The sequence below is a fragment of the Bos indicus x Bos taurus genome, chromosome 20 (assembly GCF_003369695.1).
Source record: "Bos indicus x Bos taurus breed Angus x Brahman F1 hybrid chromosome 20, Bos_hybrid_MaternalHap_v2.0, whole genome shotgun sequence".
NCBI classification, from domain to species: domain Eukaryota; kingdom Metazoa; phylum Chordata; class Mammalia; order Artiodactyla; family Bovidae; genus Bos; species Bos indicus x Bos taurus.
Window position 1 is genome coordinate 35796974 of NC_040095.1, and position 24168 is coordinate 35821141.

Below are 24168 nucleotides of genomic sequence, written 5' to 3' on the forward strand. Positions count from 1 at the left end.
TCCTAGCAGGGCCACTAGAGGGCATCCCTGAATGACCAGAGCCACCCCTCTCCCACTGACCTGCAGCGATGAGAACAAGGACCAACCTTTAGTATGTGAGGCTACAGAAATACGAAGATGGAATAGAACAGCTCTTCCTTACTCTGACTCACAACACCCTCTTCGAGGTGACAAGAGATTTGAAATTATACAGTGTTAAAAAAAAAAACCTTTTCTCTAGGATGATGGTGTCTTAGGGCCAAATCTGAATCACTGGTAGAAAAGATAAAACTTTTTCATCCCTGCTTCTTCGCAAAATCTTCTTAAAAATTTCCATTATTATTGTGTGTATTCGTGTGTGCATGTATATATGTATATATATTAATAATCAGTACAGTGTTGAGAGGTAGAATAATTCAGCAGAACAGTACAAAGAAAAAGAAACATCACAGAGTTAATGTTTCTGTGTATGGCTTTCCAGCATTTTCTCCAAACTGTCAGATATTCTAAGGAGCCTGATCTCTGAATGCTTCAAATTCTGACACAAACCACACAAATATAAGCTTTTCAGAGTTATTTGAGGGCCAGGAGGAGCTCACCAAAGCATCGGCCCAGAACATCAAAAAATGAACTTGTCTTTTGGCCAGCTTGCCACTTTGACATCTGAAGACACTTCCACCTGGTTCGAAAAAAAGATTCTCCCATCCCTCCCCACAAAGCAACGTTAATCCCATACAAATATGTGGAACCTTGCTAAATATGCATTGATGAAAAATTACACCAAGGTGAATTAACGATGCAGACAGAAATCGCCATCAATTTGCATCTTTCTCACCGTCTTCACAGTGTCGACCTCGAAAGCCCAGGGGACAGAGGCAAATGTAGGAATCGGCTTTGCTTGCCATGCAGGTGCCACCATTGATGCACGAGGCTTCATCACAGATCCCACTGCTGCACTCCCCTAAAAACAGAACAGGAATTACAAAGTTGATTCATCAAGTGAACCTGTCTGAGACTGGCCAGACCGACCATGTGTGATTCTGAACAAATACAGCTCATGCCCGTCTCCTGTTGATCAGCTCCTCTGCACAACTGCAAACCAGCTTTCAGGAGATGTGGGCCCTTCCCTTCATTTTAATCTGATTTTGGTTTATTCTTTATGAGAAGCCACACAGGTGCTTTAAAACAGGGTGGACACAGTAAATCAAATATTAAACTACCCTGACAGGGATGACAGAGCCGTTTCTGCTGTAATTCACCTCGCTGCTGTTCCCACAAGAGTGTGTTTCCATGCCTCCAATGTCAGCAGAGGCTTTATGTTAAAAAAGCCTTCTTATTTGTGTGGCCTCAATTACCTTAAGTGCTGCCTGCCTTGTTGGCTGAACGCAGAGGTGAGCAAGATAAGCACAGAGGGAGGTAAGCAGCCTTGTCGAAGCTTATTAACTGCCTGGGTTGTCAACTCCTCTGACAGGAGCAGAGAGGGAGCAGGGGTTAGCAGGGGGTTCCAGAATCCTTATTTCTCAGCCCCCAGTTACAGTCTCATGAGGGACAGGAAGGTGACCAGAAGTAAAAAGTGCTGAAAGGTTCAACATCAGATGGCTTAGTTCTCTTTACAAATACACATTGGAGACACCCGTAAAAGGTACTCTCGGCCATTTTCAAGCCTAGTCAGCCCAATGAAATGAAAACAAGCTGACTTTTCCTGGGTTGCTTTACTTCTGCTTCTCTGCTCTTCCTTTTCTCCTTGTGTATAAGAGAGAACTTAGGCAGATGGGTCACAGCCTGGCCCAGAACAACATAGGTGAGTCCGAAGCACGTTTTCTCAGGATGGAAGAAAACGGGGTGCATCTGTGGTTGAGCCGTGAGCAGCCCAGCTCGGCATCCCACAGTCTCCGATGCGATGGAGCCTGGAGCTCTCCCCCTCCCCCTTCACCCCCTCTCCTAACATTGCCACCCCCAACCCCCACCGACTTCGTGAGATGAAGAGCCCTGATGTCATGATTGTGTCATCTCAGCAGGATGAGTCTCTTATCCTTTTCTCATCAGTCATCTGTGTTGGTTGAACTGATCCCGTCTTTTCTTCTCCCAAAGCCTCCTCAGGAGGAGGGGGAGGGGCTTGGCACACTGTGTACCCAGGAGAGGAGACCAACTTCAGGACCTGATAACACAATTTCATTACAGCCCTTCCAGACAGCACGGCTCTCCAGCCAGGTGGGAAGTCCAGCTGGGGGTATGGGGGGGCACTATAAGTTCAGATAGAAGTGATCCCGGGTCTTTTTCTCCAGCCATAGCCCTGAGAACATCACCAGCATCCACAGAGAGGCTGACTTGGCTTTAGGGAGCCAAACTCTCACAGGTCCTCTGGCTCCACCCATCTCCTTGGGCTGGGAGTCTTTCTCAGAGAAGTGCTGGTGCCACAGGAAGAAGTGGGGTCCTTGGTTTATCTTAGGTATACACGGGAACAATTATTTTACTCATTTGCTTTGTAACTATTTTTTATGGTAGGAGTTGACAGGGAGGGGGCTCGAAAGCCAGCCAGAGATATTTACTTGATGGAAGTAGTGTTTCAGCAAGACCGTGTTGGCAACGGTATGCATGATGGATTGTGAGGGATGAGGGTGGGGAAGAGGAGAAATGCCCTCAGAGAGGTAAACCATGGCTGGAGAGGCTGATGGCAGAGGAAATGGAGAGAAAGGGAACAATCAAAGAGGCACAGGGCAAGGAGGAGTAGCCAACTCATTCTGGAGGCTGAAGGTGGAAGAAGACTCCAGCATAACCTCAGGGTTTCTAGCTTGGGAGATGGAAAGGAGAGAGGCAAGAGGAAAGAAATAAGGAAGGCTGGGAACAGGACCGGGCTTCCAAGGAGTGGAGGAGAAGCTGTCTTTTGTTCACTTTAAACATAAGGTGATGGTGGAAGTGTCTGCTGCTGGGCACCAGGGCAGATCCGGCACACAGGTGAGGGCTGGTGGGACAGCAGCCACCTGGGGGTGAGCCTGAAACCAAGAGCAGATGGGCTCTTTGACAGAAGACAGGATGGAAGGGCTCCTGGAACTCCCACAGCACCAGGGAAGGGAGAGGAGCCAGCAGAGAAGACAAAGGGAGAACAGAGGACCCAGAGGATCCGGAAGCTCAGGGAGGTATTATAGAAGGTATTGCAAAATCTCACTTATGCTCATCACTCCTTTGAAAGCATGGTAGTTATTGCACCCACCGTTGAAGAATCACATCTCTAATGCTTTAAAAAGAATCATATAGGGACTTGCCTGGTGGTTCAGTGGTTAAGAATCCATCCGCCAATCCAGGGTACACGGGTTTGATCCCTGGTCTGGGAATATTCCACGTGCCAGGGAGCAACTAAGTCCATGACCCACAGCTACTGAGCCCGTGCATCCTGGAGCCTATGCTCTACAACAAGAGAAGCCACCGCAATGAGAAGGCCGTGCACGACAGCTAGAGAGTTGCCCCCGTTCACCGCAACTAGAGAAAGCTCGCGAGTAGCAACCAAGACCCAGCGCAGCCAAAAATAAATAAAATTTAAAAATCTCTTTAAAAGTGCTCATTAAAAAAAGAGACATACAGCACTATACTAATGAAACTTATTATATAGTTTTATTTCAATATAAAATTGTTTCTTATCAGGCATACTATTTTCTGCATTTGAAAACATCCTTCTGAGAAGAGTTCCATGGACATTACCAGACTGCCAAAGGGGTCATGACACACAAAAGATTAAGAAACCTTGGGTTATTGAGAAGTAACAATCCTGGCAACAAGGTCCCAGGAATATAGGGAAGGATGGGTGCAGAGCGGAGATGAACAGGTTAGTTTTAGAGAGAACTCTCAACTCTGAGAGCATGAGGAAGGAGTTCTCGCAAGACCATGTGTATAGGCACCAACACATAAATTAACTGACACCGACACCTACTATTCACCAGCTGTTGTGTGGGTTTATGCAAGATAATGAAGTGAGGGGCAGGAGAGAGATGAGGTCCTCGTGGAGGAAAGAGAGGGCGGAATGGAATACGCTGAGCAGACGAGGACAGTGAGCAGCCTCCCTGCCCCTCATAGACAAGTGATGAGGCTTGTCTATTTCCTCTGCTAAAGACCCGACAAGTCTGCCATTCCTCTCACCCTCGATCAAAACCCGTCATCTCTGATCTGAACTACTGTATGGGCTCCCAGCTGGCCTACATGCACCCCCATTAAGGATGACCCCTTTCAATAAGCTGTCTGTAGTCAGAGGGATCTTTCCAAAACACAAACTAGATCATGAGATCCACACCCCCACAAACACATCCCCACTGGGACAGACCATTTCCTCAGCCTGGAACGCACTTCCCTCTCATCTCTGCTTTCTAACTCCTACTCTTGCTTGAGATATCAACTTCACATTGCTGCTACTAAGTTGCTTCAGTCATGTCCGACTCTGTGCGATCCCAACTTCCACAGATGGAAGCCAGCCAGGCTCCCCCATCCCTGGGATTCTCCAGGCAAGAGTACTGGAGTGGGATGCCATTTCCTTCTCCAATGCATGAAAGTGAAAAGTGAAAGTAAAGTCGGTCAGCCGTGTCAGACTCTTAACGACCCCATGGACCGCAGCCTACCAGACTCCTCCGCCCATGGGATTTTCCAGGCAAGAGTACTGGAGTGGGGTGCCATTGCCTTCTCCACAACTTCACATTACATCCTCAGAAATCCTTTTCTTGACCCCCTACCCCATAAATCTGCCCATAATACATTAGCATTGCACTTTCCCTTTGTAACACTGACTCCAAATTGTAGTTTTACATTTGTTGAGTGATAATTATTTGATTAATTTGGTCCCTCCTCATGGCACATACAGGCTTCCCAGTTGGTGTTAGTGGTAAAAAAAAAAAAACCTGCCTGCCAGTGCAGGAGACATAAGAGACACGGGTTTGATCCCTGGGTCGGGACCATCTCCTGGAGGAGGAAATGGCAACTGACTTGAGTATTCTTGCCTGGAGAATCCCATGGACAGAGGAGCCTGGCAGGCTACAGTCCATGGGGTTGCAGAGTTGGACACAACTGAAGCAACTTAGCGCGTGCGCGCGCACACACACACACACACTCACACACACGCATGGCAAGTACAGGAGGAATGAGCTGGGATCCTATCTTGTTCACTCCTTTATCCTAAGCACCTAGAGCTGTGACCAGCACTAAGCATGAGCTTAAGTATTTATTGAGTGGAAAAAAGAGTCAGAGGGTGATAAACCATAGTGTGACCCACGGCCCCTGCAGACTTCATGAATCTTAAATAATTTGGGGAGTTGGCTGCATGACACGGCAGGGTGTGGGGATCCAAGATGGGATTGGAAAAAGTGAGTGGTGGTGGTTTAGGTTGGAGATTTGGGGTGGAAATAATAAAAGAAAACACTGGGCCAAAGTTTGCAAAATTTTGCTGAGATTGCTGACTATTCTAAAATGTGAGTTCAGAGAGAGTCCACTAACTGGAAAAAATTTAATGAAGCGATGAGGTGTGACGGGTTGAGTAATGAAAGGCCCCCTGGAAATGGGTTTAGTGTGTTTGTTGGGGGGTAGAGGTGGGACAGAGAAAACACTGAGGTTGACGACAGCAATGCCAAGTTAGACATCAGAGGGAGGAGCCATGACTTGCAACTGTCCTCACCCTCTTCCGGAAGCCTGCATCTCCACCAGAAACTACCGATGTTTACAAGAGCCCAGTCTCCACTGTGCTGAGACCACATTAACTTATAGGAACTTGGACTTCAACAGAACACACTCAAAGGGAAGCAAATATGGAGGGTGAGAAAGGATAGCTAGCCCTGTTCTATCACAGAGAAAGAAACTGGGAAGAAATGAAAAAAAGGTCATGTGACCAATGCCTGCAATTAAGATTCATAGAATAATAAGCCTATAGCTCTGCCCAGGGAGCCCAGAGCCTGCAAGGTGGACCCTCCTAGCTTATCCACTCAATGGAGAGGTTGGTATTGTAGAATTTAAAACGTTGTCAGGAATTGGCCCTTGCTCAACTTTGTAACTTCTTAACTTCTTGTCAGAGGTTTCTATAGCCCTGAGATTGCCAGACCTGTCCTTCAGGGCTATTTCCCTGATAGTTCAATGAAGAAAGAAGGAACAACTTATACCCTGTGATTATTGTTATTAATAAACTGAAGCCACATTATTATTAATAATATTAACAACAGGAAACATTTACAACATATTTGCTATGTGCAAGGCTTTATTCTAATACTCTATATGCACCAGGACTCATCCAGACAAGATACTCTTATAAGGCAGTTATGTTTATAGATGGGCTCAGTTGGAGAAAGTAACATAGGGAATAAGAAGAAGAGACTAATCATTTTCTTCCAAGTAAACTCTATTGTTTGTAGTATCAGTGGTATCACCTTTGTGACCCCATGGACTGTAGCCCGCCAGGCTCCTCTGTCCATGGATTCTCCAGGCAAAAATACTGGAGTGGATGGCCATTCCTTTCCTCAGGGTATCTTTTTGACCCAGCAATCAAACCTGGGTCTCCTATATTGCAGGCAGACTCTTTACCATCTGAGCCACCAGGGAATCTGAAAGATGGGGTACTGAGTCCCAAACCAGTTAACTACCTGGATTTGATCTACCAAATCCAAGCAACCTACCTTCAGAGTTCAGACCCTTCTACACCACAGGAGACTTCTGATGGGCCTGCTGGTTTCTACATTACCACAGTGGGTGCCTTTATAATAGTTCTAGTTATTCCTGTTGATTGTTTGCTTGACTAAGTGATCAATTGAGGGGAAAAGTAACATAGGGAATAACAAGAAGGAAGTAATCTTTTCCGTTCAAGTAAACTTGATCGTTTGTAGTTTTAACAATGGTGTCACCTTTAGGAGTGAGAAAAGTAGAAGGAAGCAATTTGAAGCCAGTTCAGGAGGCTTTGATGTGGCAGATGTGGTTAAGAGGGCAGACACTGAGCCAGAACTGCTGAGGTCACCATTCATCAGCTTTACCATCTATGTGACCTTAGGCAAGTTACTTAACTGTTCTGAAGCACCAGCTCTCATCTGTAAACATTAAAGCTAATCATAGCACCTATTGTAGGAAACTTGAGGTTGTTACAGTCCTTCAGTCATGTTCAACTCTTTGTGACGCCATGGACTGCAACACACCAGGCTTCCCTGTCCTTTACCATCTCCCAGAATTGCTCAAACTCATGTCCATTGAGTCGGTGATGCCATTCAACCATTTCATCCCCTGTCGTCCCTTTTTCCTCCTGCCTTCAGTCTTTCCCAGCATCAGGGTCTCCTCTAATAAGTCAGCTTTTTCCATCAGGTGGCCAAAGTATTGGAGCTTCAGCTCCAGCATCAGTCCTTCCAATGAATATTCAGGACTGATTTCCTTTAGGATTGACTGGTTTGATCTCCTTGCAGTCCAAGGGACTCTCAAGAGTCTTCTCCAACACCACAGTTCCAAAGCATCAATTCTTTGGCACTCAGCCTTCTTTATGGTCCAACTCTCATATCTGTAGATGACTACTGGAAAAACCATAGCTTTGATTATATGGACCTTTGTTGGCAAAGTAATGTCTTTCCTTTTTAATATGCTGTCAAGGTTTGTCACAGCTTTTATTTTGAGGAGAATAAAGTTATTCCAAATGGTGGCTATAAGTAACATGTGCTCAGCTAATCAGCTAAAAAACAAAGAAACAAAATAAACCAACTGTACCTGGAGTTATGAGTACCAAATAGCTCTGATGCAGGAATGGAGAGAGGGTGGAATAGGATCATACATGGAGAAGCGTGTGTGCGTGCGTGCTTAGTGGCTCAGTCGTGTCCAACTCTTTGTGACCCAATGGACTACAGCCTGCCAGGCTCCTCTATCCATGGAATTCTCCAGGCAAGAATACTGGAGTGGGTTGCCATGCCCTCCTCCAGGGGATCTTCCCAACCCAGGGATCGAACCCAGGTCTCCTGCACTGCAGGCAGATTCTTTACCAGCTGAGCTACCAGGGAAGCCCATGTGGTAAAGTAAATGCAGCCAAATGTGACAGTAGAGCCTAGGTTGCAGGAATGTGGCATTCATCATGCATTCTTTCAAAACAACATCTTGAAGAGAACAGAGAGACCCAAGAAAAGGACTTGCCATATCTTGCCACTAGAATGTCATACAAGGATGTGATGCTCAGAGCTGTGGCACCATCTTGGGATTATGAGTGAGAAACAAGAGAACCACGGAGATGCCAACCCAGAGATCTGACATTACTGAGTCACTATGAGGGACTGAACCACGTCCTCCCCAAATTCATAGGTTGAAGCCCTAACTCCCAATGGGACTGTATTTGGAGATACCACCTTTTGGAAGGCAATTAAGGTTTAAATGAAGTCATGTGAGTGAGCCCTACTCCAATCTGACTGGTGGGGAGTCAAGCACAGACGGAAGGCCGCATGCAGACACCATGAGAAGATGGCCATCAACAAGCCAAGGAGAGAGGCCTCCGGAGAAACCAAACCTGCCAACATATTGATCCTGAATTTCCAGCCTCCAGAACTGTGAGAAAATGAATTTCTGTTGTCTAAATTGCCTAGTCTACGGTATTTTGTTACGGTGGCCCTAACTGACTAAAACAGTCACTGAACTAACCAACCTTAAAATTATCTATCAGCTGCCTTCAGTTATGGAATAAATGTCCTTATTGCTTTAAAAGCAATCTTAGGTTTTTCAACAAATGGTTCTGGAACAATTGGGCAATCACACACACACACAAATGAATGTAGACACAGACCTTACAAACTTTGCAAAAATTAACTTAAAATGGATCACAGACCTAAAAGTAAACATTAAATTATAAAACTCGTAGAAGATAACATGGGTGAAAACCTAGATGTCCTTGGGTAAGGTGATGACTTTTTAGATATAACACCAAAGGCAGAATCTGTGAAAGAAATAATTGATAAGATAAACTTCATTAAAATTAAAAACTTCTTCTCTCTGAAAGACAATGTCAAGGGACTGAGAAGACAAACCAGACTGGAAGAAAATATTTGCAAAAACACACCTGATGAAGAACTGTATCCAAAATATATAAAGAACTCTTAAAGCTCAATAATAAGAAAATAAACAACCCAATTAAAAATGGACCAATCATTAAAATGTATACAAATACACTGGAGAGAGTGTGGAGAAAAGGGAACCCTCCTTCACTACTGGTGGGAATGTAAATTGGTGCAGTCACTATGGAAAACAGTATAGAGGTTCTTCAAAAAACTGAAAATAGAGCTAATGTATGACTGAGTAATCCCACTCTTGGGCATATATCTGGACAAAACTATAATCCAAAAAGATACATGCATTCCTCTGTTCATAGCATCATCACTTACAAAAGCTAAGACATAGAAAGAACCCCAAATCTCCAATGGCAGATGAATAGATAAAGAAGATGCAGTATGTACATATACAAGGGAATACTACTCAGTCATAAAAAGAGTGAAGTTCGGTCATCTGAAGCAACATGGATAGATCTAGAGATTATCATACTAAGTGAAGTAAGTCAGAGAAAGACAAATACCATATGATACCACTTAGATGTGGATTCTAAGATATAAAGCAAGAACTTATCTAGAAAACAGAAGCAGATTCACAGACACAGAGCACAGACTTGTGGTTGCCAAGGAGGAGAGGGATGGATTGGAAGTTGGGATTAACAAATGCAAATTATAGTATATATGTATAATAAAATAACCTTGCTGCATACCAGAAACACTCTGATGGGGGATGTTGATATTGCGGGAAGGGGATATACATGTGTGGGGACAGAGGGCATATAGGAAATCTCTGCACCTTCCTGTCAATTTTGCTGTGAACCTTAAACTACTCAATCAAGTCTTAATTAAAAAAAGAAAAAGAAAATAGAAAAAAATATCCACAAACCTAGTTCTGCCCTATTTTGGATAAATTCTTCAACTTTTACAAGCCCCAGTGCCTTCTTGTATAAAATAAACGTAGTAATAATTTCTACTTCCTAGAGTCAGTGTGAGGAGTAAATGCTGCTGCTGAGTCGCTTCAGTCGTGTCTGACTCTGTGCAACCCCATAGACGGCAGCCAATCAGGCTCCTCCATCCCTGGGATTCTCCAGGCAAGAACACTGGAGTAGGCTGCCATTTCCTTCTCCAATGAGGAGTAAATGAGAGGGCTACAATAATGCATTTGGCACAGCAGTCAAAATTAGAATGTGACCACTTCTTTTAGAAGCAGACAGTATACAAAAGATCTTTCCACGTTATTGTGTTGGTTTTTCCACTGGACTGGATGAAGAAGGATAGGAGGACTCAACTATCGTTGCCTCGTCAGATTGGACCAGACTGCATTTCAGGAAGAAAGCCAAGACGGCAGCAGGACACAACCGGGGGTCCAGTGCACCCGTGGTCTTATTTACCACGTCCTGGTGTTCAGATTCAAAGTCATCAGGTCTGCAGAGCACCAACCTCACTCGTCAGCTCACCTCCCTCCTGAAGCTTGTATTAACCATCCTTGACCCAAAGCAGAAAAGCGACACACAGGAGCATACCTCCCACTTTCAACCACTTACCCACATCGGCCCCGCTGAGCGCTTTCCCCAGTGGCCAGGGCCTCAGGTCCAATCTCTTCCCGTTAACAGTGAGTGCCTGCACACAGCCTTGAAAGCCTCGGTTTGTCCCTGTTGCTCTCACCAACCAGTAAGCACTGGGAGCGCCACCAAGATAGAGAGGTGTCCGGAAGGTAATTTTACTGTACTGGCCCTTTAAGAAAGATGGAAACCATAACTCACTAAACAAAGTCAAAAGCTAAAACACACCAGATGAGAGACATGATTAAGATGCAATACAGTGCCAGTATGATCTCTAGGTCCATCTGTGTTGCTGCAGATGACAGAACTTCATTCATTTTATGGCTGAGTAGTAGAGAAGGCAATGGCACCCCACTCCAGTACTTTTGCCTGGAAAATCCCATGGTTGGAGGAGCCTAGTAGGCTGCAGTCCATGGGGTCGCTAAGAGTCGGACACGACTGAGCGACTTCACTTTCACTTTTCACTTTCATGCATTGGAGAAGGAAATGGCAACCCACTCCAGTGTTCTTGCCTGGAGAACCCCAGGGACGGGGGAGCCTGTTGGGCTGCCGTCTGTGGGGTCGCACAGAGTCGGAAATGACTGAAGTGACTTAGCAGCAGCAGTAGCAGTATTCCATAGAGAGAAGGCAACGGCACCCCACTCCAGTATTCTTGCCTGGAAAATCCCATGGACGGAGCAGCCTGGTAGGCTGCAGTCCATGGGGTTGCTGAGTCGGACACGACTGAGCGACTTCACTTTCACTTTTCACTTTCATGCACTGGAGAAGGCAATGACAACCCACTCCAGTGTTCTTGCCTGGAAAATCCCATGGACGGAGAAGCCTGGTGGACTGCCGTCTATGGGGTCCACAACTGAAGCGACTTAGCAGCAGCAGTATTCCATACAACCACATGGACTACACAGTCCATGGAATTCTCCAGGCCAGAATACTACAGGGTAGACGTTCCCTTTTCCAGGGGATCTTCCCAATCTAGGGATCGAGCCCAGGTCTCTGGCACTGCAGGCAGATTCTTTACCAGCAGAACCAATAGGGAAGCTATATATTACCACATCTTCTTTATCCATTCATCATATATATATGGATGTATATGGATATCCATATATCCAATTTATGGATTTTCTTCCACCCATATTTATCTTTAAGTCATTGTCCTACTGGAAAATTAAACCCACAGTTAGCACTGGAAACTCAGACAGCTGTGTTTTGAGAAGGGATGACTTTGGAATGCCTCGAAGGGAAAGGAAGGTCAGTCAAAACCAAGAGCAAGCCAACAGGCAGTGTACCGTGCTGGGCATCCAAAACAAACTTTCTCTTTCCAGTCCTGACACCAATTTACTGTGTATCTTGGATGGGCCATAGGACTATTCTGTGTCTCAAAAGGTGATAATACTAATTTTGTGTATACGTGGGCTAACGTTTATCCTTTTACTATCCCGGTCACCTTTATACTATGTCCTGCAAGAGGCATTTGTGAGAGAGACGGAAATTGCCAAGACTGAGTTGCAAAATATTTTGAAATTTACTCATGGATGCGTTTTTTTAAAGTCTTATTACAGCTAAGTAGGGACATTTCCAATCTTAGACTAAACCACAATTTGGATTGTAGGTTTTGAGGTTATAAAATACAGAGTTGAACATGAAGTGGGACAAAATTAAGGTGCTCTTGGTTATTTGTTTTTTATTGCAGAAATATCTCATTTGTTTGGATTAAAAGATATAGAGAAGGGCTGGGTAAAGGCATGCTGCCAGTAGTTATAAAATTTGCAGAATGTAAGCCACTGAAATGTAATCTTTACCATTTATACTTTTGTTATCAATAAGTAAAACATCTATTCATTGCTTTATCTTTTCTAATGAATAGATAAGAATCATTTATAAATAGTGTATTAAATGTGAGCTAGGCAGCTTCGAAGTATTTACAGTGGATTTTAAGGGTTAATTATTTACATTTTTTGTTAGGTGAATTGAGTGCCTGGTTGGCTTATTTCATCAAGAGCCTCAGGATTTACTTCTTTTGGATCCCATCCTCATCTCATCCCATCCCTCTGACCCCATTCCCTGATCCAGGACCATAGCAGGAGCCCAACAGCTAAATCCTTTTCTTCTTTTCTGGAGCATTAAGTGCACCATAGGGGAGAATAGCTCCTCTGAGGCTCCCTTCACAACATCCCGGATAACAGTCTTTGAGCCTAGCCTTTATCTTCCTCTAATGAGGGTTACCTTTGGGTCTCTGAAGCCTGTATTGCCTGCCTATGGAAAGAACTGGCGGTACTAGAATTTGCATTCCCTCAGCACAGCTCTTAACAGGTTTTAATGGGTGATTGTGAAAGTCCAACCCCCTTGCTTTCGGTTGCACTACTCCGAGGTACAACTCACACTCCAGAGCTCCCCTGGAGGATCGGGCTAACGCCAGATCCTGGTCAACTTTGCCTGAGATCTCATTCTTGCTGACTTCTGTCCCTCCCTTGTTCATTGTAATCCCTTCTATCGCAGGTTTCCTATGGGATTCCTTTCTTAGTGAATCATTTGCATAGACTCATCAACTCAGGCCTGTTTTGGGGGAACCCTGACTTAAAACAGACCACTATCTCTCAAGACAGTTTCTTAAACACTCTATACTTGCAGTCTGACTTATACAACTTGCTTAGCAAATCCTGGTAGTAGAGAGGCAGATGTTACCCTGAGTATCCACAAAACTATATACCTTTTGTAATTAATTATTATATTCAATAAATCATATACTCTGAAGGCAATTCTATCTGAGGATTAGAATCACTGTTGTGCATGCTCAGTCATGTCTGACTGACTTTGACCCCAAGGACTATGGCCCACCAAGCTCCTCTGCCCATGGAACTTTCCAGGTAAGAATCCTGGAGTGGGCTGCCATTTCCTATTCCAGGGGATCTTCCTAACTGTTAGAGCACTGCAAACTATATACATAGGCACCAGAATAGAACAGGATCATCACCTCCATTTTTCTAGATGCTATGCCTTTATTAATGTAACCTATAATTTCTTTAGCATGTTATCATATGGCCCTATTTATTTACCTTCATTGAATTTCTTTGTTTTAAACCATATGATACTCATACATGTACTACTTCTGTTACAGCTTCTCCACCTTGTATTCAGGTTAGTATTTTGAACCCAAGTCCAAAGCTTCTTTATTCCTATCAAATTTAATTTTAACCATAGTAGGGCCATTGTTCTGGCATTTATTGAGTCTGCAGTGCGTTTATCCTCTTTTCCCTTCCTTAGAAATATATGCATATCTGTATAATGATCTTCTTGGATTCACATTCACTACATTTGTATTCTTGTTCCTTTGGAAACACTGGGATCCAAATGATGAGGTTTATTTTTTCTATTCTTTTTTTTTTAGTAGCAAGTCATGACCCTTTATACAACTTGCCTTGTCAGCAAAGAATATGAAGAGCCTAGGAAGGAGAAAGCTACACACATATACACAAAGGCTTTCTTGCTACTTTTTTCCTCAGAGAATACAAACACCTGCCTGATTATAATTACAGACTTGGTTCCTTGGCAGGTTGCTAATCCAAACTGTTTATTCTAAACACAGTCCTAAAATTGCTCAGAGCATGACAAATATGTGAATACCTAGGTGATTTGCTGAGTAGCCCAACAGTTAAATTGTTTTACCACTTCCTATAATCATGGCCCCAAAAAAGGTGGATGAATAGATTATGCCTGCATATTGAACCAAGTGAACCTTTCAGGATGATTTTCTAAAGTCACAGGGTTACGACACCTCTGTCTTAAAAGTAAGCTTTGTGTCTGGCACTAATAATGGCTTCAATTCTTCCAACAGGAGTCTTCCTCCGCTTTGATGTCCTTGTAGAAAAAGAACATATCCTCAGGTACAAGGCCTCCTGCATGTCCCTGCACCCAGGGCCACGATGTCGGCATATTCAGTCCCCCTCCTCAGTAGGTGTGGGATGGACATGAGCCCTGAAAGCCCACCTTCAATGGAAAAGCTGGCAGAGCTGGGTTGCCTGAGTATACCATGCAAAACAGTCCATCTGCCAGCTCTCTACAGCGGGACCCTCCCAGAGTGCTGGGCGGGAGGGTGCGAATGAGGCGCGCACTCACCTGGGACTGGCCGGTCACTGGGGTGCCATTGTTCAGCTGCAGCAGCCCATTCAACCCATCTCTGTAGAGCGTAACGGTGTGCCAGCCCCCGAGTTTGATTTTGGTCTCACTTACAATGATGGCGACCCCAGTTCCACAGTTAAACCTGTGGGGGAAGAAAAGAAAACTCTTAGATCAAAGTGAAAGTGAAAGTCGCTCAGTTGTGTCCAACTCTTTGCAACTGTGTAGTCCATGGAATTCTCCAGGCCAGAATACTGGAGTGGATAGCTGTTCCCTTCTCCAGGGGATCTTCCCAACCCAGGGATTGAACCCAGGTCTCCCACATTGCAGGCAAATTCTTTACCAGCTGAGCTACCAGGGAAGCTCACTATTGTGTTCAGACTCAATGGACATCATTTCCAGGGCAGTAATAGCTTCATTAAGAGCCCGTCTGTTCAGAGCTAGGCTTATGGGTATCAAGGGCTGTTTAAATCCATACACAGAAAAACTTCCTTAGAAAGACGCCTCTTCCCTAGGACCACTTCAGTCTTGTCTTTAATCTGCCTGCAGGACCTTTCAACATGGGGCCTCCTTTAACCCGACTTTCTCTGTAACTCAGAGAATCCTGGGCAGCTAAGATCCTCTCTCTCCTTCTCAGAGATGGCTGGATACTAAACATGGATTCAAGGTGAGGAGAATTAGAGCTTGAGTCACTCTACGTCCGGGGATTTCTCTGGGGACTTCCCACAACTCCCAAATGACAGCCTCAGTGATATTAATAAAATGTTGAAAAAAAAAACCCCAAAACGGGTCTTCACACTTATTTTGGCAAGCTGGGCAGCACTGCCATCTGTGTTCAGCTGGGCCTGAGGGCAGGTGTGGTTTCCATGGGAAGCTGCGGCTCAGAGAGGGTGTGGGTGGAGAAGGAGCATTCTCAGACAGTTGCATTATTCTTGTTTTTTTTCCCCCAACCTCCGTATGTTCTGGGGTGCCCTCCGGTCACTACACCTGACATCTAGAATTCTGACCCCTTCCAGCCAAGTTCTAAGCAGCCACCATAGCACCTCCCCCTTGGGTCCTGAGGCTGTCAGCGGGGGACACTGACCATGACATACAGTGTTGTCCTTTCCAGGATGTGCACTAATTGCAGCCTGCTTCTCATGGCCTCCCTTTGTCTCCTGATCCTCAATGGACAGGAATGGGTTGGAGAGGCATTGCAGAACTGGCTGACCTAGAGGGGGTGATCTCAGAATCACACAGTAGGAATTGCAGAGATGGAGAGCTGCTACTAGCAAATAACCAGCAGGGCTAGCAGAGTCCTTCAGATACTCCAAGCATTAGAGCCCACGAGGTTAGGGACCACTGCCCTGGATCCTACTAGCTGAACTCAATCTCCCATCAAGCAATGCATTTAGCAAAGGATGCAGGGGGCAGGGGTAATTTTCTACCCCATGTGGAACGTTTCATAGACAGTCTTATCTATCTTAACCAAAAGTAATTTTGGTGCTGAAATAATAAAAAAACAATAATGGTTTTGGTGCTTACTGAGTGCTTGCTATGTATGGTTCAGGTACTGCTCTAAGTACTCTTATGTATTAATGCATTTAATCCTCACAGTAACTCTGGGAGGTAACACAGAGTTGGAGAGGTTAAGTCACTTGTTGAAGGTCAGGTCACCAGGGAATGTTACCATGGGGATGTTGACCAGTAAGCCATGGAGAAGCACTTGGCTGACCTCATCAAATAGTCCCATGTACACCTCTGTGAGGATGATTAAAACACATCCACAGAACTCTGCCTCCAGAAAACCACACAGAAACCAAAGGTGGGTGGCTTCCAAGATGCACTGGGACACAAATGATCGGGGCAGAGGAGGTAAGTCAAACAGTCCATCACAGTCTGGAGGGAAGATGAGGATACGGTCTGAGTCTCTAGGAACCTCCAGGAGGCTGTGGGCTCCTCTCTGGGCTCCGTGGCTGTCAGCTGAATCTACCACAGGGAACAAGGAGAAGGTCCCAGCCTTCTTCCCATCGCATCCACCAGAGCTCCGGGAAAGAAGGAACTTGACGGGCTCTGGCTCACTGCTGCATCCCCAGGCACTACCACAGTGCCAGGTACACTGTGGGAGCTCAAGAAAACATTTGCTGTTGAGTGAATGAATGATCACAAGGTTCCAGACTCAAATTTCAGAGGTTACCCTGCTATCTTGATACCCCAGTATTTAGTAGACTGGTCCAGGCTCCATAATACACATAGTTCCTTTATTTACACTATAAATCGAGTATAGGTTTTGTTCACAGTACAGAAAGGAAAACACATTGTAGGGTAGTATTAAACATTCCAGGGGTTTCTTCCAGGAATTACCTGAACTGGAGCGAGCGCCGGATGACAGCCAGGGACATGAAATCCCCCCTGCCATGCTCATTCTCCCCGCAGTAGAGCAGTAAGCCATCCTCAGCCTCTGCCTGTTATTAAACAAACAAAAGCCACACGAATAATGAGCACCTCCTCTTCCACAGAGGGCCACCCAGAAACACTCATGGACACGAAACTCGAGCATCTCCACTGAGGTCCTATTTACAAGCATGCAGACTCCAATTAATTCCCAGGTACACAGTTCTAGTTCATTTTCAATAAACAAGGGCAGCAACATGAACAGTGTATGAGGAATTTGGCAGTGATGTGAGAGGAAGGCGGCCCCATATCTGACCCACTCTTTACCCTTGCTGGACCTACCAGCAGAGCCCAAGGGAACCGTGTGCACGGAGGCCGTGGTCCCACGGGGGCTCCTCTCACCCTCGTCAAATTCTATTCTCACCAAAGAGCATTCCAGTTTTTCCTTTTTTTACTTCCCAAGCAAATTTGCATCTTTCCTTGCATTAGGAGAACAAGACAATACAAGCAGCCCATGGACTAGTTTGGTTTTCACCCATGCTGCCTGTCCTAGACCGGGACAAGTCATCTTGTGGATTCTCAACACTCTGACCTTAAAGGGGACTTTTTTCCCTATCTCCAAACCTATTCCTGTCATCTGAGATACCCAAAAGAACCCCTTTAAGCTGAAGGCACTGCAGCTGATTCATCGTGAAGAACACCTATTGGGCCGTCAGCATGTGCCAGGGTTGCTTATAGCTGTTTTTCTATCTGTGCAGGTGCAATCATAACAAGGAAGGTTGTCTGGGCTTCCATTAAAAGGGATTTGGGGATGAAGAATGCATTTATGCCTTCTGAAATCCTGGCCTGGTCATGATTATGAAAGTCAACTGAAAAAAAAAAAAAAAGCACAACCTAAGAGTTGAGAATTATGTTTTATTTGATGGACTTGAGGACATTATGCCCAGGGAATAGGCTCTCAGAGCTATTAGGTTTAAAGTGTGAAAGTGTTAGTTACTCAATTGGGTTCAACTCTCTGGGACCTCATGGACTGTAGCCCAACAGGCTCTTCTGTCCACGGAATTCTCTGGGCAAGAGTACTAGAGTGGGTTGCCATTTCCTTCTCCAGGTGGTCTTCCCAAGCCAGGGACTGAACCCTGGTCTCCCGCATTGCAGGCAGATTCTTTACCATTTGAGCTGTCAGGAAAGCCCTTTAAGTCCTCAGCAATTGGGCTCAAGTCCTCGGCAAATCTGCTGAATGAAACGTAATTCTCAACTTTTAGGTTGACATGAGTAATATGGCTGGAACCCAAACATTCTCCTTGGGAACTTTCAGACCAGCCATTTCCATAGTTTGGTAACATACACAACCCACTCTCCCTTTGCTGCAGCCCTTGAGTGTGCAAATGTACCCATCGTTCTCGCTGCCCTGTGAGTGGGTTTACCCTCTGCTTCCTCTCCCCTTCTCCTTCTCCCTTTGATGCAGCACATTGCTGTGTTACGGTGCCCAACAGGCGCTCATAAAAGGATTAATCCTTCTTACCCTAAATTCAAGAGTAATTTGAAATGCCTGGTAAGAGTTCTTCAAAGGTTCAAAGGTTACATAGGAGTGACCAAAGAACTGAGGATACTGTATAACAATATCTGAAAAAAGAAAAAGACAAAAGAATGCTGTTTGCTCACTTCTTCAAATGCAAAACATCAATACACAACACCATTGCTTGGATATCATTAAGTAAAACTCCCGATAGTCTGTTAAGCCTAGCTTACCATCTTCATTTCTCTACTCTTTACCCCTAGGATTCTCATTCCTGGGGGCATTGAGCTTCTGAAGTTCTTAGGGAGAAATCAGATCTCTGGAGATTGTTACTTGCCACTCTAAAAAGAAATCAGTGGCTCTAAGGCCACTGACACCTACTTTCACATTGCACAACTGTGTGATACGCGTTGGCTCAACTAGTATCCTTCTTGACCTTCACGCACAGATTTCTGCTGTATTTGTTGTAGAAGAGGCGTCACAAAAGTAAACCCACCCCCAAGGTGCCATTGGGATGATTTACGCATTGCTCCAAAAGGACTGCATGTTTGGCACATACAGGAATACGGCTGCTATTCAACTAGAAGCAACGGAAGACTCACATTTGCCCTGTATTGCTAACTAGCTAGTTTAATAACTAAAACATGCAAAAAAGGGCTCCTCTTAGGAAAAGGACAAGAAGGAATCTGCGTGGACTGAAGTACTGCTCTATGGCTCCCTGTAGGGTCAGCTCACTACCACGTTCCCCACCCACTCCCCCAAGCCCACCTTCTGAGCAGCTCTCACCCCTTGCCCAGGTTGCAGTGGCATCGATCCCCACCCACTCCCCCACGCACCCACCTTCTGAGTAGCTCTCACCCCCTTTGCCCAGGTTGCAGTGGCATCGATCCCCACCTACTCCCCCATGCACCCACCTTCTGAGCAGCTCTCACCCCCTTTGCCCAGATTGCAGTGGCATTGATCCCCACCCACTCCCCCATGCACCCACCTTCTGAGCAGCTCTCACCACCTTTGCCCAGGTTGCAGTGGCATCGAGAGCCCCCCCAGGTGTAGTCACTGACACAAAAGCTGTCGGCAGAGCAAACAGTTTCATCACAAGACGTGTCAAAAAGCCTTGGCATCACAGCCACACCATGCTTTCCTTTCCTGTCCACTGGAGTGGGCTGGGGAGCCACTGCAGTTGTGGGGAGAGACGCTGGGGTTGGGGGGACAAGCCTAGAAACAGTCATTGGGTTCGGTCTAGGTGCCATCTTGGATTCCACAAAAAATTTCTTATTCCCTTCTTTGATAGCAGGAAGTGGTTTAACCTAAAGACAGAGAAGGAAAAGAAGTTCAGGATTAACATGGAGCACAGTAATTAGGTTTCCTTATTTATGGCTGATGTCTAATACATGAAACTATAGTTATTTTGATATTTCCCCAAACCTTGGCAGGTAGAGATGGCAAATAGTAGTGACTCCAGTTTATGGATAAAGAACTTCAGGTTCAAGAATTTTAAGTACCTTCCCCTGTATTACTCAGAAAATCAGTGCTAAAACTGATATTACATGATTTATCTTTATTACAGCATCATTAAGGCACATTACTTTTTCAAGGAATTGTTCGTTTCTGTATCAATATTGACTTTATAAAATTTCACTTGCTTGGAATCTAAATATGCTTTTGCCAAATGGTGAAGTCAACAAGCAGAGGCTGACTTTAGAACATCAGCATAGTTGATATCTAGTTACTATTCATTTACAATCACCTGGAGACTAATAGTCAGAGGAAATAAATATGTTTTAGAAGCAAATGAGCCAATTTAAGTGAGCCAATTTAAGTAACTCTTAAGTAAGATGTTTGTGGTCCATTGACTAAACCACTTTGTTCAGCAAGGAAACAAAAACACCCAGGCTGGACTTCTTGTTACCTCCTCAAAGGAAATATCCAAATCTAAGTCGTCTTCAAACGTGTCATCATCTTCACCAGCCTCTGTGTCGGTTGCATAATGGGGTCCATAGCGCCCACTTCCTGACTCCTCAGGACCTTCGTAGAGAAAGCAGCAGCCTGCAGTCAGCACCTGCCTTTGCTCCCTTTTCTATCCTAACATAGCCCATACACAGCTGTACTGAATGGATGGAGATACATCAGAAACACACAAGGAATTCAACACAGAAGAGGAAGCAATATTGAGCAAAAAATATGAAAAACATTTAATCTCATAAGTAATCAAGGCAATGCCCATAAAAAGCAGAAAGAGCTGCCATTTTATACCAACAAGACTGGCAAAGACAAAAGTTAGATAATAAAAAATATTGCCAAGGGGATCTCCTTGGTGGCCCAGTGGTTAAGACTCTACACTCCCAATGCAGGGGGCACAGGTTCACCCCCTGGTTGGGGAACCAAGATCCTACCTGCTGCACAGCAGGGCCTGAAAAAAAAATGTACTGCTACCTTTAGACCATGAAATTTTTGCACCATGTTTTATGTCCCTGGATATGTTCCAGTGTCTCCCAGTTTACAGTCTATGGGAACTTGAACAGAATTTGTATCCTACTGTTGTGTGAAAATTGTATAAATCTTAATTGTTGAATTGGTTCATAGTGCTTTTCAGGTCTACTATGTCATCCTACTTCTCTGTAATAGAAGAGAAGAATCTTCTATCACAGAGAAGTAATAATAGAATGTACATGCATTCTATTAATTTTTGAGACTTTGATATTGAAACTCCAACTAAAAACCTTAATTTATCTACTTGAAAAAAGTAATTGTAACATATAGTGGAACTATATGTAACTTTGTTCTGTATTTTTCAAGTCTCTTGTAAATATGCTATCATATGTTCATAATTAAAAATTAAAATTATAAAATGTATTGCCAAGGATGGAATCAATGGAGACTCATACTCTGATGTTAGATGTGTAAACTGGTATATCCTCTTTGCAAAATACATGGAAATACTAAATGAAGTAGAAAATGTTCATACCTTTTGACCCAGCAATCTCACTCCCACTTACAAAATCTGGAGAAGATCTTTCCCATGTATACCAGGAGACAGGAGCATAACACATTTGCAACACCGTAATTTATAACAGTAAAAAAGAACCTGCTAAATTTGCTATTTATAATAACACCCCAAATATCAACAGAGAATGGATAAGTGAATTTAAATATATCTATGGAGTGGAAAACTATGTAACAGGGAAGAAGAATAAACATTTAATTGAAGCATTACTTGAGGCATTGGATGAACATTTAGTTGAGGCATTTAATGCATCAACATGGTTTAATCTCACATGGTTTTATGCAAAAAAAATGTAAGTTGCCAAGGAACATACCAGTTTGATGCCATTTACATAAAGATCAGCAGCAAGAAAAACTATATATTATTTAAGGATACATACGCACACGCAGACTTCCCTGTGGCTCAGACGATAAAGAATCTGCCTGCAATTCAGGAGACCCATGTGTGATCCTCAGGTTGGGAAGATCTCCTGGAGAAAGGAATGGCAACCCATTCCAGTATTCTTGCCAAGAAAATTCCATGGACAGAGGAGCCTGGAGGGCTATAGTCCATGGAACTGCAAAGAGCTAGACATGATTGAGCAACCAACACAAACATACATGTATGTTTTGGGTTAGGGTACAGGACCCACTCAGATACCAATATCTGCAGATGCTCAAGTTCTTTATATAAAACACCAGAGCACAACTGGCCCTCAGTATCTGCAGGTTCTGCATCCAAGGTTTCAACCAACCACAGATCAATATGGAAGACCCATTGTGTATGTAATTTAAACTCTTAAGAAAAGTAAAGCAGGGGGCTTCCCTAGTGGTCCAGTGGTTAAGAATCCACCTTGCAATATGGGGGATGTGGGTTCAATCCCTGGTCGGGGAACTAAGACCCAACATGCGGTGGAACAACTAAGCCCATGTGCCATCCTACTGAGCCTGTGAGCCACAATGAAAAAGATCGCACATGATGCCCTGAAGATCCTGGGTGCTGCAACTAAGACTTGATACAGCCAAATAAATATTTTTTAAAAAAGAAAAACAAGGCAATGATCAAAAATACCTGGGAAAGGTTAGAAGAGGACTATGAATGAGACTGACATACAGGGTCTTTGAAAGTACTCTAAAATATTCTATTTCTTAAGGTAGATGCTGGATCAGATCAGTTCAGTCGCTCAGTCGTGTCCGACTCTTTGCGACCCCATGAATCGCAGCATGCCAGGCCTCCCTGTCCATCACCAACTCCTGGAGTTCACTCAGACTCACATCCATCGAGTCAGTGATGCCATCCAGCCATCTCATCCTCTGTCGTCCCCTTCTCCTCCTGCCTCCAATCCCTCCCAGCATCAGAGTCTTTTCCAATGAGTCGACTCTTCACATGAGGTGGCCAAAGTACTGGAGGTTCAGCTTCAGCATCATTCCTTCCAAAGAAATCCCAGGGCTGATCTTCAGAATGGACTGGTTGGATCTCCTTGCAGTCCAAGGGACTCTCAAGAGTCTTCTCCAACACCACAGTTCAAAAGCATCAATTCTTCGGCACTCAGCCTTCTTCACAGTCCAACTCTCACATCCATACATGACCACAGGAAAAACCATAGCCTTGACTAGATGAACCTTTGTTGGCAAAGTGATGTCTCTGCTTTTGAATATGCTATCTAGGTTGGTCATAACTTTCCTTCCAAGGAGTAAGCATCTTTTAATTTCATGGCGGCAGTCACCATCTGCAGTGATTTTGGAGGCCAGAAAAATAAAGTCTGACACTGTTTCCACTGTTTCCCCATCTATTTCCCATGAAGTGATGGGACTGGATGCCATGATCTTCATTTTCTGAATGTTGAGCTTTAAGCCAACTTTATATCCATGAGCATTTATATATTACACAAAAGCATAAACTAATATATGTATAAATATACTTTTGATGTATGAGGTATTTCATTAAAAGTTCTTTAAAATAAGAAAGAGACATTATACTACAGCAAACACATCCGGGAAAAAAAAGGGGTCCCATGTGACATCTTGGGTGACAACCATTTCCATCCACAGGACAGCAAGATCTTTCAAAACTGAAAGGTGGGCTGAGAAAAACTTGTAGGGGACAACACAGCTTATTGTTCCTTGGGGGATGGTCAGATTAACAGTTTTATTCAGCTGTCATTCAGAAAAATCTACTGATCTGAAAGTCCGGACTTAGGCTAGACACAGGAAGCCCTACCCCCACCGTCTGAGAGTCTTCTAAAGTGCTGCTCCATAGAGTCCCCATGTCCTCCTGGTGGCTTGGGGGTAAGCACAGGTACCAGCTGATTCAGACAAACCAGGTACTGAACCTTATGGCTGTAACAACTCTGGCAACAGAAACTCACTTTTGTAGGTCACTGATGCTCATTAGTTATTGAATGATTAGGAACACATGTATACCTGTGGCGGATTCATTTTGATATTTGGCAAAACTAATAACAATTATGTAAAGTTTAAAAATAAAATAAAATTAGAAAAAAAAAAAGAAAAAAAAATGACATTAAAAACATAAATTGAACTTAAAGACAAATCTGCTTTCAGAATAAACTAAGCCAAACATCTTTCTCATAAAAGCAAACTCACCCTCCTCTAAGAAAAA

The 24168-nt window shown here is 44.2% G+C and overlaps 1 protein-coding gene across 2 annotated transcripts in view; it reads right to left on the minus strand.

The window, feature by feature from the left end:
* EGFLAM (EGF like, fibronectin type III and laminin G domains) overlaps window positions 1-24168 on the minus strand; it is a 193776-nt gene that overhangs the window by 39894 nt on the left and 129714 nt on the right. Inside the window, exons 8-14 of one of the 2 annotated variants that reach the window (XM_027520064.1) lie at window positions 20473-20588; window positions 19552-19870; window positions 18570-18670; window positions 17018-17118; window positions 14675-14819; window positions 10544-10733; window positions 815-940 (exon numbers count right to left, since the gene is read on the minus strand). In XM_027520064.1, coding sequence (XP_027375865.1) covers window positions 815-940; window positions 10544-10733; window positions 14675-14819; window positions 17018-17118; window positions 18570-18670; window positions 19552-19870; window positions 20473-20588 — 1098 coding nt within the window. Of the gene's footprint in view, window positions 1-814; window positions 941-10543; window positions 10734-14674; window positions 14820-17017; window positions 17119-18569; window positions 18671-19331; window positions 19345-19551; window positions 19871-20472; window positions 20589-24168 lie in introns of those variants that run through there. The other variant, XM_027520065.1, reaches the window with a different exon arrangement.